We start from the raw sequence: 16557 nt of genomic DNA on the forward strand, positions 1-16557 counted from the left end.
TGACAGAGGGTGAGATGGTTGGATGGCATCACTGATGAGATGGACATGAGTTTGAGTAAGCTCCGGGAGTTTGTGATGGACAGGGAGGCCTGGCGTGCTGCAGTCCATGGGGTCGCAAAGAGTCGGACATGACTGAGTGACTGAACTGATTGCACTTAAGTATTAACAACAATTCTTAAATACTGTAAACTATCAAGTGTTCAAATAGGGATCCAAAGTAATCTGTACATGTCATTTGTTTGATTTGTCTCTTAAGTTGCCCCTTAAACTGGTATTTTTATCCCTAATATCTATTTGCTAAAGGAACAATTACTAAAATATCTTGCACTTGGTTTCCACATTCAAGGTTAGACTAACTGCATTGACTTAATCCATTTTTTGTTCCTTGTGTGCACTGGATTTTGGAAGTTCTATGTAGAGGCACAATTGTATCCAGATTTGGTTATATTGCAAAAAATATTTCTTAAATTATATTGTGTACTTCGAAGAGTCTGATAGTCTCCATTTTAATGATGTTAACTTTATGTACTACTACATATCTGCCTAAAGCTTACATACAAAAACTTTTCAAAGATTGTAAAATGGTGGTTTTTGAGTTCTATTATTTCCTCTTTATCTACTGACTGGGATTGCAGTGTGAGGAGAAGTTTCCACTCATTAAATACTTGATTACTCTTGAGTATATCTCTTTCAGCAAACATTTCTTTCTCAAGCATCATTTTTACACATTTTTCCACTGTGAAATTTGTGTGGTTATTAAGAAAGAAAAACTTGTGACAGCGATTAGATAAAGTCACACTTTTTCAAGTTTTCAGATTCTAATGAGTTTTAGAAGAAAATTCCCATGTTTATATGATGTTAGTTGATAGCTAAGAACAATGTTATTTTAAATAAATCTCAAGTGATTAGTATAAAAATGTGTTTAACTTTGTTCTGGATAGTTAGTAAAGAAGGGAGAGATGTGGGTGGTTATCTAGCTCTGAAATGCAATTATTTTAATTTCTATATATTGAAAGGACTATAATAAGGTGGTAAGTGTCTGATAAATCAGATATAGTACTTTTAAAATCAGTGTGATTTTCTTCTATGTAAAAAGGAATAAAACTCACCTGATATTGGTTAACATTACATTGCTATACTATACCTAATGATTGCATTTTGATATAGTGGATTTGGGGGCTTCCCCAGTGGCTCAGCTGATAAGGAATCTGCCTGCCAATGCAAAAGATGCAAGAGATATGGGTTCAGTCCTTGGGTCAGACAGATCCCCTGGAGAAAGAAATGGCAACCTGCTCCAGTATTCTTGCAGGGGAAATTCCAAGGACAGAGGAGCCTGGTGGGCTGCAGTCCATAGGGTGGCAGAGTCAGACCCAACTGAGCACATGCACATACACACAGCGGATTTTAAAATATACATGCTCAGCATACTGTTTTGGTTGTACTTTTACTACCAAATAGGTTTGTGACCTAGAAAAAGTCACATCTCTGCTTCCCAGTTTTGTAATATTTTGGATCTCTTAGTTTTCACTTGGAAGTAATGCAATATATTTTCTCTTATTTTTGTAGTTTGCTCATATGTCTCTAAGAGGAACTTTCTTATTTTAAAAATTATACTGTGCAGTGTCTTTCAATGGCAATGGGATTCTGTTTTTTTTTTATCTAATTATAGATTAAATCTTGGGCAGGGAAAAACATAACGTATCTGAGTATGAAGTTACAGATGTCAAGAACCTCTGTCTCCTTGGAAAGTCAAAGCACTTGCTAAGTTTATTGCATCTCTATTAAGAAACAGCAACTCCCTAACTATAAATTTGTTTATGGAAGAAAGAATAAAAGAAAAAAAAAACACACTGGGTTAAAATACTCAAGTACTTTTTAAAGACTACATAATACTAAAATAAAAAGATCCATAATATTTTAGTGTTCTTTCTGTGAATAAATTCCAGTAATATCTTTGCTATTTACTAAATGTTTTATTGCTAAGAAACCTTTCATAAAACACTTCTAAAGGCAGCTACTAATCTAGCATGTTGTATGTTATTCAGACATTGCAAACACTAACAAACATATCACCATTTTGTTATGACATTAATCTTAAAATGAGAGTAGAAACTAAAGAATAGGGAAAATTTGACTAGGTCATACAAATTTTGAGGTAAGTAAAATTCATCTAATCTCGTCTGAGAATGCCCATTGCCCTACTTCTAGTTCCTATGCTTCATTTTGAGAATCACTGTTTTAGATTCACCAATTCTCTGCAGAATTATTAATGATATATTTCAAATAGGCAGTTGATTAATTCACTGAACTAATTAACTGGTGACAATCAATTAATTGTATTTTTACTTTTTGATCATCTGTATTGGAGATATTGAAGATAAACCTCAATATAATGCCTAATATTCATTAACTATTCAGCATCCATATGTAAATAGCTCTGATGTTTCAATCATTATCACATGATTTTTCTTCAAAAATTACATACACAAATTTTCACATTATTAATATTATTATTAGCAGTTACAAATTTAATATTATAACTAATCATCTCTGGAAAAAAAGTGTGAACAACTATAATGTTATAGTTACAACTTGCCTCTTTAATAAAGGTGAAGAAATGTTAATGTTATATCTAAAATTTTCTCTGGTCAAAGTACCTTTACTTCCTTTTCATTTTAACTGTGAACCACAAAAATTGTATTTTTTAAATAATTTTTAGTCACTTTTGGGTCGTGTGCAATGTGCACGTTACAATTGACTTATAATTGGACTGTGCTGACAATGGAAAATCTTACAAGTATTGAACATGACATTTATGACAGTCTTGCTGTCATCTTGGCTTCTTTTATTGAATATGTAGAGAATTATAATTGGGCTAACAAGCTTGGTAGCCTGGCCTCTTTCCAATTATATTAACCAGCCTAGTCTAGTATTAGCTGCCTGAACACACACACAAACAGACATTGAGCTTTGTTTTTCTTTCCTCTTTATTTTGTTATCTAACCAATAATCTAAGAATAAAGCCACCTGCTTTCATGTAATGTTTGACAACTTTAAATAATTCATCTTGGTCCCACTGAGAAATGTAAAGATTGCCTTCTCTATTTTTATGTCACTAATTTTTAATAAAAAGCTGATTTTTTGTGAAAGATTAGTTGTATCTATTAACATATTTGGTACTGTTGCCTCAAAAATTTCTAAAGTTTTTTGGCAATTTTAACTTCAATTTGTGCTAAAAATGTTAAGTGATTAATTTGAATTTGATATAAAATTTCTTTTCACATGAACAATTCAGTATACTGATATATTGAAATATTTTCTTTGAAATTTAGTCAAATAATATTTTTTCTTAATCTTAATCTTAATCTAACAGTAAGTCCTTCAGCTTTGTGTAATCTTAGAAACAACACAATTTAATAGAAAAGCAAATATTAAGAAAATTTAAATGACATAGCTTGTGGTTTAAAAGGTCTGAGAACACCCCAGCATAGCAGTTATTTGGAGCACTAGATTCTGTACTTTTGTTTGTTTCATTTTACTGGCTTCCTCTTATTTTAGAGAATTTAATATAGCTTTATATATTTATCCAATCTTCCTCTACACTCCACCAGCAATATTTAAAGTATTCTTTGTCAGAGGTTAACTGAATAGAAATATTTATATGAAAATAACCTGGGAATCTGTCCGATGGAAGCAAAACACCAGTATGGTATATAAGGGATATGACACAGATTGTGTTTTGCAGCGTTGTTATTAGCAGTAAAAACAAGCAAAAAACCTAAAGACAACCTGATTTACTATAAACAGGGTAGCCCTTTACTTCATACACTTTATAGGAAAATACACAACTATTAAAATTAGTGAATTAGAACTCTGTGTGTTAACCTGGAAAATGTGCAAAAAGCAGACTGCAAAGAATTATGTGTAATATGATCTTGTTTTTGGAAACAAAATGCACAAAGTATATATGTTATGTTTTTTTGTAAGAATAGCAAAAGTGAAAGTGAAAGTCTCTCAGTCGTGTCTGACTCTTTGCGAACCCATGGACTAAACAGTCTATGGAATTCTCATGGCCAGAGTAATGGAGTGCATAGCCTTTCCCTTCTCCAGGGCATCTTCCTAACCCAGGGATCGAACCTAGGTCTCCTGCTTTGCAGGCATGATGCTTACCAACTGAACTATCAGGGAAGCCAAAAATAGCAAAGTCTTTGGCAACTAAGTAAGCATTGAATAAATGCAAGTGGTCTGCCCTTGCTTTATATCCAAATGTTATGAATTGCATTTTAATTGTTAAATAACATGAAATATATTTAAACTATATTGGTATTGTAATTGAATTGTTAACTAAAGTTTAGTTAAAGAGGACAGAGAAAGAAAAATACACAGTTCTTAAAAAGAATTCTGTGTCTTGCAGTGTTGCTACTTACAATCTGTGGCTCCTATCTAGTTTACTCTTTCTTTTCCATAGACTTTAATCATATATTAACAAAATATAACCAATTGTCCTTTTCTTTGTTACAAGTCCTATCATCTGAAGTGTGTTCATTATGTAATCATAAATGTATCATTTAAGACTTTAACTAACAGTGATAACAAATCTCTTTTTCTTATTAGAGACTATCTAATATACTAATATGTTTGTTCTCTTCTTGTGCAATCTTTCCTTGGTACCAGCGGCTGCTTCAAAGAATAAAGTTAAAGGTGAGCTACTGAGCGACTGTCCATTCTGCATGATTCACCATGTTTGTTTTCTACTCAGTCTTCTGCATCCTTTTAAACAATAGAGGGAATTCTGTTCATAACAATACCAGTTCTGTGTGTAGATATTGTAAACTTCTACAAATACATACAATTTTAATTATTTAGTTTCTGCTATGTGCCTGTGATTGCATGATTGTGTACTTATTTTCTTGTTTTACTTTCCACTTTATTCCAAGTGGAATAAGGTGTTTTTATGCCCAACATTTTGCCTGTTGACCTTAGTTTCCTTGATAAAATTGTGAATTGGAAAATACAGCATAAAATAAAGCTAATAGAAAGTCTCAGAATTGAACATGCCTTTATAGAATTATGTGAAAAGAAAATTTTATCCTTTAAAAATTGAATATTATAAACTCCAATTTTCTATTTATGGCTTTTCTTCTATTTCCTAGTTATATTTTCATTTGCTAGAATCCTGAAAATACATTTTCATGAGAGAGGATGTGTTTGCCTAATACCAGAATGTCTCCCTGAAAGAAAAATAATTTTGGCTTGATGTATCAAAGTCTTTACGACTTTGAAATAATTCAAATGTGTGTGTATATATATACATATATACACACACATAGAAAATACTATGTCATAAGTTTACAGTTTGTGTGTTTCAATTTTGTGTTCTCTAGAACAATCTGTACATCTAAAAAATGCTTTCTCCTTCTTATATACCTAATATATAATATTTTTCCTCTTTCATTTTTATTTAACAACACTGTAATAACTTTATTAGCCATACATTTGTTATTTTAAGTTTTCTAATCCATAGAGTGTGAAAACAAATAATTCAAAAAGTTATTGCTAGGATTAAGGAAAATATGTCAAACAACTCGCAAATTTCCTGATGCTACCAGCATTTAAACAATGCAAGCTTCTTTTGTCTATTCTTTGTGGGGAATTTCTGACTCTTCATCATGCAATACTGCCCTGCTAATATCTTCCCCTGTGTTCTCAGGAAGAATGATGGAAAGTTTTGTTTCTTTCTTTTATTTTAATTGGAGGCTAAATACTTTACAATATTGTAGTGGTTTTTGCTATACATTGACATGATTCAGCCATGGGTGTACATGTGTTCCCCATCCTGAACCCCCATCCCATCCCTCTGGGTCATCCCAGTGCACCAGCCCTGAGCACCCTGTCTCGTGAACTGAACCTAGACTGGCAATCTATTTCACATATGATAATATACATGTTTCAGTGCTATTCCCTCAGATCATCCCACCCTCGCCTTCTCCCACAGAGTCCAAAAGACTGTTTTATACATCTGTGTCTCTTTTGCTGTCTCGCATATAGGGTTATCATTACCATCATTCTAAATTTCATATATATGCGTTAGTATACTGTATGGGTCTTTTTCTTTCTGACTTACTTCACTCTGTATAAGAGGCTCCAGTTTCATCCATCTCATTAGAACTGATTCAAATGTGTTCTTTTTAATGGCTGAGTAATATTCCATTGTGTATATATACCACTGCTTTCTTATCCATTCATCTGCTGATGGACGTCTAGGTTGCTTCCATGTCCCGGCTATTATAAACAGTGCTGCGATGAACATTGGGGTACACGTGTCTCTTTCAATTCTGGTTTCCTCGGTTTGTATGCCCAGCAGTGGGATTGCTGGGTCATATGGCAGTTCTATTTCCAGTTTTTTAAGGAGTCTCCACACTGTTCTTAATAGTGGCTGTTAGTTTGCATTCCCACTAACAATGTAAGAGGGTTCCCTTTTCTCCATACCCTCTCTAGCATTTATTGTTTGTAGATTTTTGGATAGCAGCCATTCTGACTGGCATGAAATGGTACCTCATTGTGGTTTTGATTTTCATGTCTCTGATAATGAGTGATGTTGAATATATTTTCATGTGTTTGTTAGCCATCTGTATGTCTTCTTTGGAGAAATGTCTATTTAATTCTTTGGCCCACTTTTTGATTGGGTCATTTAATTTTTCTAGAAATGAGCTGAAGGAGTTGCTTGTATATTTTTGGGATTAATTCTTTGTCAGTTGCTTTGTTTGCTATTGTTTTCTCCCATTCTGAAGACTGTCATTTCACTTTGCTTATAGTTTCCTTCATTGTGCAAAAGCTTTTAAGTTTAACTAGGTCCCATTTGTTTATTTTTGTTTTTATTCCCATTACTCTGGGAGGTGAGTCATAGATGAGCCTGATGTGATTTATGTCGGAGAGTGTTTTGCCTATGTTTTCCTCTAGGAGTTTTATAGTTTCTGGTCTTACATTTAGATCTTTAATTCATTTTGAGTTTATTTTTGTGTATGGTGTTAGAAAGTGTTCTAGTTTCATTCTTTTACAAGTGGTTGACCAGTTTTCCCAGCATCACTTGTTAAAGAGATTGTCTGTTCTCCATTGTATATTATTGCCTCCTTTGTCAAAGATAAGGTGTCCATAGGTTTGTGGATTTATCTCTGGGCTTTCTATTTTGTTCTATTGATCTATATTTCTGTCTTTGTGCCAGTACCATATTGTCTTGATGATTGTAGCTTTGTAGTATAGCCTGAAGTCAGGCAGGTTCGTTCCTCCAGTTCCATTCTTCTTTCTCAAGATTGCTTTGGCTTTTCGAGGTTTTTTGTATTTCCATACAAATTGTGAAATTATTTGTTCTAGTTCTGTGAAAAATACTGTTGGTAGCTTGATAGGAATTGCATTGTATCTATAGATTGCTTTGGGTAGTATACTCATTTTCACTATATTGATTCTTCCAATCCATGAACATGGTATATTTCCCCATCTATTTGTGTCATCTTTGATTTCTTTCATCAGGGTTTTATAGTTTCCTATATATAGGTCTTTTGTTTCTTTAGGTAGATATATTCCTATTTTATTTGTTTTGTTGCAATGGTGAATGGAATTGTTTCCTTAATTTCTCTTTCTGTTTTCTCATTTTTAGTGTATAGGAATGCAAGGGGTTTCTGTGTGTTAATTTTATATCCTGCAACTTTACTATATTCATTGATTAGCTCTAGTAATTTTCTGGTAGAGTCTTTAGGGTTTTCTATGTAGAGGATCTTGTCATCTGCAAACAGTGAGAGTTTTACTTCTTTTCCAATCTGGATTCCTTTTATTTCTTTTTCTGCTCTGATTGCTGTGGCCAAAACTTCCAAAACTATGTTCAATAGTAGTGGTGAGAGTGGGCACCCTTGTCTTGTTCCTAACTTTAGAGGAAATGATTTCAGTTTTTCACCATTGAGGATAATTTTTGCTGTGGGTTTGTCATATATAGCTTTTATTATGTTGAGGTATGTTCCTTCTATTCCTGCTTTCTGGAGGGCTTTCATTATGAATGGATGTTGATTTTTGTCAAAGGCTTTCTCTGCATCTATTGAGATAATCAAATAGTTTTTATCTTTCAATTTGTTAATGTGGTGTATTACATTGATTGATTTGCAGATATTAAAGAATCCTTACATCCCTGGGATAAAGCCCACTTGATCATGATGTATGATCTTTTTAATATGTTCTTGGATTCTGTTGGCTAGAATTTTGTTGAGGATTTTTGCATCTATGTTCATCAGTGATATTGGCCTGTAGTTTTCTTTTTTTTGTGGCATCTTTTTCTGGTTTTGGTATTAGGGTGATGGTGGCCTCATAGAATGAGTTTGGAAGTTTACCTTCCTCTGTAATTTTCTGGAAGAGTTTGAGTAAGATAGGTATTAGCTTTTCTCTAAATTTTTGGTAGAATTCAGTTGTGAAGCCGTCTGATCCTGGGCTTTTGTTTGCTGGAAGATTTCTGATGACAGCTTTGATTTCTGTGCTTGTGAAGGATCTGTTAAGATTTTCTATTTCTTCCTGGTTCAGTTTTGGAAAGTTATACTTTTCTAAGAGTTTGTCCATTTCTTCCAAGTTGTCCATTTTATTGGCATGTAGTTGCTAATAGTAGTCTTTTATGATCCTTTGTATTTCTGTGTTGTCTGTTGTGATTTCTCCATTTTCATTTCTAATTTTGTTAATTTGATTCTTCTCCCTTTGTTTCTTGATGAGTCTGGCTAGTGGTTTGCCCATTTTATTTACCTTCTCAAAGAACCAGCTTCTCGCTTTGTTGATTCTTGCTACGGTCTCTTTGTTTCTTTTGCCTTTATTTCTGCCCTAATTTTTAAGATTTCTTTTCTTCTACTAACCCTAGGGTTCTTCATTTCTTCCTTTTATAGTTGCCTTAGGTGTAGAGTTAGGTTATTTATTTGACTTTTTTCTTGTTTCTTGAGGTAAGCCTATATTGGTATGAACCTTCCCCTTAGCACTGCTTTTATAGTGTCCCATAGATTTTGGGTTGTTGTGTATTCATTTTTATTCATTTCTATGCATATTTTGATTTCTTTTTTTATTTCTTCTGTGATTTATTGGCTATTCAGAAGCGTGTTGTTTAGCCTCCATATGATGGAATTTTTAATAGTGTTTTTTTTTTTTTTTCCTGTAATAGACATCTAATCTTACTGCACTGTGGTCAGAAAAGATGCTTGGGATGATTTCAATTTTTTTGAATTTACCAAGGCTAGATTTATGGCCCATGATGTGATCTATCCTGGAGAAAGTTCCATGTGCACTTAAGAAAAAGGTGAAATTAATTGTTTTGGGGTAAAATGTCTTATAGATATCAATTAGGTCTAACTGGTCCATTGTGTCATTTAAAGTTTGTGTTTCCTTGTTAATTTTCTGTTTAGTTGATTTATCCATAGGTGTGAGTGGGGTATTAAAGTGTCCTACTATTATTGTGTTATTGTTAATTTCCTCTTTCATACTTGTTAGCATTTGCCTTACATATTGTGGTGCTCCTATGTTGGGTACATATATATTTATAATTGTTATATTTTCTTGGATTGATCTTTTGATCGTTATGTAGTGTCCTTTGTCTCTTTTCATAGCCTTTATTTTATAGTCTATTTCATCTGACATTAGTATTGCTACTCCTGCTTTCTTTTGGTCTCCATTTGTGTGAAGTATCTTTTTCCAGCCCTTCGTTTTCATTTTGTATGTGTCCCTTGTTTTGAGGTGGGTCTGTAAAGCGGCATATATAGGGACCTTGTTTTTGTATCCATTCAGCCAGTCTTTGTATTTTGGTTGGGGCATTCAATCCATTTGCATTTAAGATAATTATTGATAAATATGATCCTGTTGCCATTAACTTTGTTGTTTTGGGTTCGAGTTTATACACTCTTTCTGTGTTTCCCATCTAGAGAAGATCCTTTAGCATTTGTTGACGAGCTGGTTTGGTGGTGCTGAATTCTCTCAGCTTCTGCTTGTCTGTGAAGCTTTTAATTTCTCCTTCATATTTGAATGAGATCCTTGCTGGGTACAGTAATCTGGGCTGTAGGGTTTTTTTCTTTCATCACTTTAAGTATGTCTTGCCATTCCATTCTGGCCTGAAGAGTTTCTGTTGAAAGATCAGCTGTTATCCTTATGGGAATCCCCTTATGTGTTATTTGTTGTTTTTCCCTTGCTGCTTTTAATAGTTGTTCTTTGTTTTTGATCTTTGTTAATTTGATTAATATGTGTCTTGGGGTGTTTTGCCTTGGGTTTATCCTGTTGGGACTCTCTGTGTTTCTTGGACTTGGGTAACTATTTCCTTCCCCATTTTAGGGAAGTTTTCAACTATTATCTCCTCAGGTATTTTCTCATGGCCTTTCTTTTTGTCTTCTTCTACTGTAACTCCCATGATTTGAATGTTGGGGCATTTCACATTTTGCCAGAGGTCCCTGAGGTTGTCCTCATTTCTTTTAATTATTTTTTTCTTTTTTCCTCTCTGTTTCCTTTATTTCTACCATTCTATCTTCTACCTCATTTATCCTACCTTCTGCCTCTGTTATTCTACTGTTGGTTTCCTCCAGAGTGTTTTTGATCTCATTTATTGTATTATTCATTATTGATTAGCTCTTTTTTATTTCTTCTAGGTCCTTGTTAAACATTTCTTGCATCTTCTCAATCCTTGTCCCCAGGGTATTTATCTGTAACTCCATTTTGTTTTCAAGATTTTGGATCATTCTTACTATCATTATTCTGAATTCTTTTTCAGGTAGACTCCCTGTCTCCTCCTCTTTTGTTTGGTTTGGTGGGCATTTATCATGTTCCTTTACCTGCTGAGTATTTCTCTGCCTTTTCATCTTGTTTAGATTGCTGTGTTTGAGGTGGCCTTTCTGTATTCTGGCAGTTTATGGTTCCTCTTTATTGTGAAGATTCCTCCCTGTGGGTGGGGTTGGACGAGTGGCTTGTCAAGGTTTCCTGGTTAGGGAACCTTGCGTCGGTATTCTGGTGGGTGAATCTGGATTTCTTCTCTCTGGAGTGCAATGAAGTGTCCAGTAGTGTTTTGAGATGTCCATGAGTTTGGTGTGACTTTGGGCAGCCTGTATACTGAAGTTCAGGGCTATGTTCCTGTGTTGCTGGAGAATTTGTGTGGTACGTCTGCTCTGGAACTTTTTGTCTCTTGGATGGTGCTTCATTTCAGTGTAGGTATGGAGATTTTGGATGATCTTTTATTGATTAATGTTCCCTGGAGTCATGAGTTCTCTGGTGTTCTCAGCTTTGGGCCTTAAGCCTCCTGCCTCTGATTTCTTCATCGTCTCCATCCATACAGCACTGATAATAAAACATCGAGATGAATGGCAAAAAGATTCTCTGCAGTGAGGGACACCCAGAGAGGTTCACAGAGTTACATGGAGAAGAGAAGAGGGAGGAGGGAGATAGACGTGACCAGGAGAACAGGGGGAATCAAACGAGGGGAGAGCAGTCTGGCAAGTAATCAATTCCCTATGTGCTCTCCACAGTCAGGAACCCTCAGAGAGGTTCACGGAGTTAAATAGAGAAGAGAAGAGGGAGGAAAGAGATAGAGGTGACCAGGAGGAGAAAAGGGGGAATCAAAAGGAGAGAGACAGATCTAGACAGTAATCAGTCCTTAAGTGTTCTCCACAGCCCGGAACACACACAGAGATTCAGAGTTGGGTAGAGAAGAGAAGGGGGAGGGAGGATAGAGGTGACCTGGTGGAGAAAAAGGAGAATCAAAAGGGGGAGATAGTAATCAAGCCAGTAATCACACTCCTAAGTAAAAATGGGTACTGAAGATTGGATTCTTAAAGGTACACAATTGATAACAAATACCAAAAAGCAAAGATTAAAAATCTAGAGTAGAGGTTAGACTCTCAAAAATACAATATTTAAAAAAAAAAAACAACACGAAAATTATAAAAAAAAAGTATATATGAAGTTTGCTTTAAAAATAGGGTCCTTTTTTTTTGCAAGGTAATAGTAGGTTATAAAAATGAAAATTAAAGGAGTAATATAGGACTTAAAATTTAAAAAAATTAAAAATGATAATAGTAAAAATATATCTAGGAATTACTCTGGAGCTGTTGCGGGCAGTGTGGGGTCAGTTCAGCTGCAGATAGTTCCTTGTTCCAGCTTATACTTTTCAGGATCTATAGGCCCCTTCCAGTGTAACCGGTGCTAACCTCAGGGTTTTAATCTGTTGCAGCTGTGACTTCCAAAACGGTTTCCTCTGTTTATTATGGCGTCTTCTGTTTGCCGGTCTCTTCAGTGTCTAATTTCTGCCCTGACACAAGGGGGCGACGGTGATCACTTATTTAGGCTCACTTGTTTAGTCGTGCTGCGGGGAGGGAGGAACATGGTAAACAAACCTCACTGGCGTGTGTGGGGAGTGCTCGCAGTGTCTGGGCCACACTGGGTTTGCCCCCGCTCAAGACGTCTGTGCTTTCCCAGTCTACACTGCTCAGGCTCCAGGTTGCCTGCATGTCAACTGTCTAAAGCGGGCCCTAGGTTGCATGCACTTTCCAGGTCTAAGCCGCTCAGGTGCAGATTCTCGGGTACTCCCCAAAGGTACAGACTTGGTTGGGCCTGCGTTTTGTGCCCTTCCCAGTCCGAGCAGCTCAGGCGACCTGGTGCTTGGTGAACACACTCTCCCTAACTGGTGGGTGCGTCTTATCACCTCCCTGGTCCCAGCCGCTCGGTTTCCTGGGTGGCAGCGGTTGTGCCTTCTCTGGTGTGATGTGTGTCTTCTGGGGAGCTGGTCTCTGGCTGAGACCCTCCCAGTGGATGTCAACCATCCAGAATCCCAGGAACTCTTGGTTAGCAACCAGAAGCCTGACTGCAGTTTGGTAGGGAATGCTGTCTCTGGGGCCGAGTTTGCCCCTTTCCCACTCTGGCTACTGCCTGCCTGCTTCCCCGCCTCCAGCAGGAGATGAGCCGGTCCACAGCCAGCTAGCTCTCCTCTGGTATTTGCTCAGTCCTTTGTTCTGTGAGTGACTTGGCAGTGCCTTCAGTTCAGTTCAGTTCAGTCACTCAGTCATGTCCGACTCTTTGAGACCCCATGAATAGCACCACACCAGGCCTCCCTGTCCATCACCAACTCCCGGACTTTACTCAAGCTCATGTCCATTGAGTTGGTGATGCCATCCAGCCATCTCATCCTCTGTCATCCCCTTCTCCTCCTGCCCCAATCCCTCCCAGCATCAGGGTCTTTTCCAGTGAGTCAATTCTTCGCACGAGGTGGCTAAAGTACTGGAGTTTCAGCTTCAGCATCAGTCCTTCCAATGAACACCCAGGACTGATCTCCTTTAGGATGGACTGGTTGGATTTCCTTGTAGTCCAAGGGACTCTCAAGAGTCTTCTCCAACACCACAGTTCAAAAGCATCAATTTTTTATCACTCAGCTTTCTTCACAGTCCAACTGTCACCTCCATACATGACCACTGGAAAAACCATAGCCTTAATTAGATGGACCTTTGTTGGCAAAGTAATGTCTCTGCTTTTTAATATGCTATCTACGTTGGTCATAACTTTCCTTCCAAGGAGTAAGCATCTTTTAATTTCATGGCTGCAGTCACCATCTGCAGTGATTTTGGAGCCCCCAAAAATAAAATCAGCCACTGTTTCCACTGTCTCCCCATCTATTTCCCATAAAATGATGGGACCAGATGTCATGATCTTAGTTTTCTGAATGTTGAGCTTTAAGCCAACATTTTCACTCTCCTCTTTCATTTTCATCAAGAGGTTTTTTAGTTCCTTGTCACTTTCTGCCATAAGGGTGGTGTCATCTGCATATCTGAGGTTATTGATATTTCTCCCAGCAATCTTGATTCCAGCTTGTGTTCTTCCAGCCCAACGTTTCTCATGATGTACTCTGCATATAAATTAAATAAGCAGGGTGACAATATACAGCCTTAACACACTCCTTTTCCTATTTGGAACCAGTCTATTGTTCCATTCCCAGTTCTAACTGTTGTTTCCTGACCTGCATACAGGTTTCTCAAGAGGCAGGTCAGGTGGTCTGGTGTTCCCACCTCTTGAGGGATTTTCCACAGTTTGTTGTGATCCACACAGTCAAAGGCTTTGGCATAGTCAATAAAGCATAAATAGATGTTTTCCTGGAACTTTCTTGTTTTTTTGATAATCCAATGGATGTTGGCAATTTGATCTGTGGTTCCTCTGCCTTTTCTAAAACCAGCTTGAACATTTGGAAGTTCACGGTTTACGTATTGCTGAAGCCTGGCTTAGAGAATTTTGAGCATTACTTTACTAGCATGTGAGATGAGTGCAATCGTGTGGTAGTTTGAGCATTCTTTGGCATTGCCTTTCTTTGGGATTGGAATGAAAACTGACCTTTTCCAGTCCTGTGGCCACTGCTGAGTTTGCCAAATTTGCTGGCATATTGAGTACAGCACTTTCACAACATCATCTTTCAGGGTTTGAAATAGCTCAAATGGAATTGCATCACCTCCACTAGCTTTGTTCATAGTGATGCTTTCTAAGGCCCACTTGACTTCACATCCCAGGATGTCTGGCTCTAGGTGAGTGGTCACACCATCATGATTATCTGGGTCGTGAAGATGTTTTTTGTACAGTTCTTCTGTATATTCTTGCCACCTCTTCTTAATATCTTCTGCTTCTGTTAGGTCCATACCATTTCTGTCCTTTATCGAACCCATCTTAGCATGAAATGTTCCCTTGGTATCTCTACTTTTCTTGAAGAGGTCTCTAGTCTTTCCCAAAAACAAGACCGGGAGCTGACTGTGGCTCAGATCATGAACTCCTTACTGCCAAATTCAGACTTAAATTGAAGAAAGTAGGGAAAACCAGTAGACCATCCAGGTATGACCTAAGTCAAATCCCTTATGACTATACAGTGGAAGTGAGAAATAGATTTAAGGGGCTAGATCTGATAGACAGAGTGCCTGATGAACTATGGACGGAAGTTCGTGACATTGTACAGGAGACAGGGATCAAGACCATCCCCATGGAAAAGAAATGCAAAAAGGCAAAATGGTTGTCTGAGGAGACCTTACAAATAACTGTGAAAAGAAGAGAAGTGAAAAGCAAAGGAGAAAAGGAAAGATATTCCCATTTGAATGCAGAGTTCCAAAGAATAGCAAGGAGAGATAAGAAAGCCTTCCTCAGTGATCAATGCAAGGAAATAGAGGAAAACAACAGAATGGGAAAGACTAGAGATCTCTTCAAGAAAATTAGAGATACCAAGGCAGTGCCTTAGGTTAGAACTTTTCATGGGCTAGTTCTCTCTCTCTCTCTCCCCCACCCCCCCGCCCCGCCCCTGGCTATCGACAGTTTAAGTTGCTATATGGCATTGACTCCCTCAGATTGTCCTCAGGGTATTCAGGCCTGGTCCTTACCCTAAGCAACGCAGTCCGCTCTTCCCTGTTCAGCCCCTGCTTACTGGTGGTGGATAGGAGTGTCTGGGCTACTTTTCTGTTGGTAGTTGCTGTTAGACACGTAATCTGTGGGTTTTATTTATTTGTTTATTTATTTTTCCCTCCTGGTTATGTTGCCCTCTGAGATTCCAAAACTCCCCATAGACCCGCTGGTGACAGGATTTCCTGGTGTTTGGAAACTTCTCTTTAAAGACTCCCTTCCCAGGACAGGTCTCCATCCCTAACTTTTGTCTCTCGCTTTATCTTTTATATTTTGTCCTACCTCCTCTCGAAGACAATGGGCTGCCTTTCTGGGTGCCTGATGTTCTCTGCCAGTATTCGGAATTTGTTTTGTGGAATTTGCTCAGCGTTCAAATGTTCTTTTGATGAATTTGTGGGGGAGAAAGTGGTTTCCCTGTCCTATTCCTCTGCCATCTTAGGACAGCCCTCCCATGTTCAGATCTACTATAAGATCATCCATCTGTATTATCCCTTCCTCTCGCTCAGGTTCTAATTTCACAGCTAGTTTTAGTACTGTGCATAGGTTTATCTTCGGAGTGTTAACTGATCCCTATTTATAAGGCTAGCACTTCCCTGATAGCTCAGTTAATGTGCAAATACTATTTTCTTAGGAATGTATTTATCTTAAAGAACATTAAAAATATAACAGATGAGATGACAATTTTTTTAACCCACTATTTAATCCTCCACACTTATCCTAGTCTCTTTTTCAATAAATGTACTGAAATTAGCCAATTCTTGCTATAGTAATCTTCTATGGACAAAAGAAATGCATTCATGAAACAAGACATTACTTAATAATGAATATATATTTGTGAAATAGATTATATAATATGAGATTAAGATCTACATTTTAGAAATGAAGAGTTAAGAATGATGTAAAATATAATACATTAATTGTGGAATATAGAATTTGAGTATGAAGGGAGTTAGCAAGATGTACATATTGAGGTTGGAGTCCTTGTTCTTGGAGAATGCTTTATGTGAGAAGTGGAGCTTAAACTGATTCTTGAAGGAAGGGTAGAATATATACACAAAAAGTAACACATAGAACAGGAAAACAGGAATTTGAAAGCATAGGTAAAAGTATAGAGACAGGAATGAGTATCATTTATTTCATATAGTG

At 36.9% G+C, this 16557-nt stretch overlaps 1 protein-coding gene across 5 annotated transcripts in view; it reads left to right on the forward strand.

Moving 5' to 3' along the window:
• CADM2 (cell adhesion molecule 2) overlaps window positions 1–16557 on the forward strand; it is a 1197963-nt gene that overhangs the window by 822002 nt on the left and 359404 nt on the right. For 3 of the 5 annotated variants that reach the window (XM_043448930.1, XM_043448928.1, XM_043448932.1), the window contains one exon: window positions 4675–4701. The exons of the other annotated variants lie outside the window; for them this stretch is intronic. In XM_043448930.1, coding sequence (XP_043304865.1) covers window positions 4675–4701 — 27 coding nt within the window. The remainder of the gene's footprint in view (window positions 1–4674; window positions 4702–16557) is intronic. 5 annotated transcript variants of the gene reach the window in all.

This window comes from Cervus canadensis, chromosome 27 (assembly GCF_019320065.1).
Source record: "Cervus canadensis isolate Bull #8, Minnesota chromosome 27, ASM1932006v1, whole genome shotgun sequence".
In the NCBI taxonomy this organism is placed as follows: Eukaryota; Metazoa; Chordata; class Mammalia; order Artiodactyla; family Cervidae; genus Cervus; species Cervus canadensis.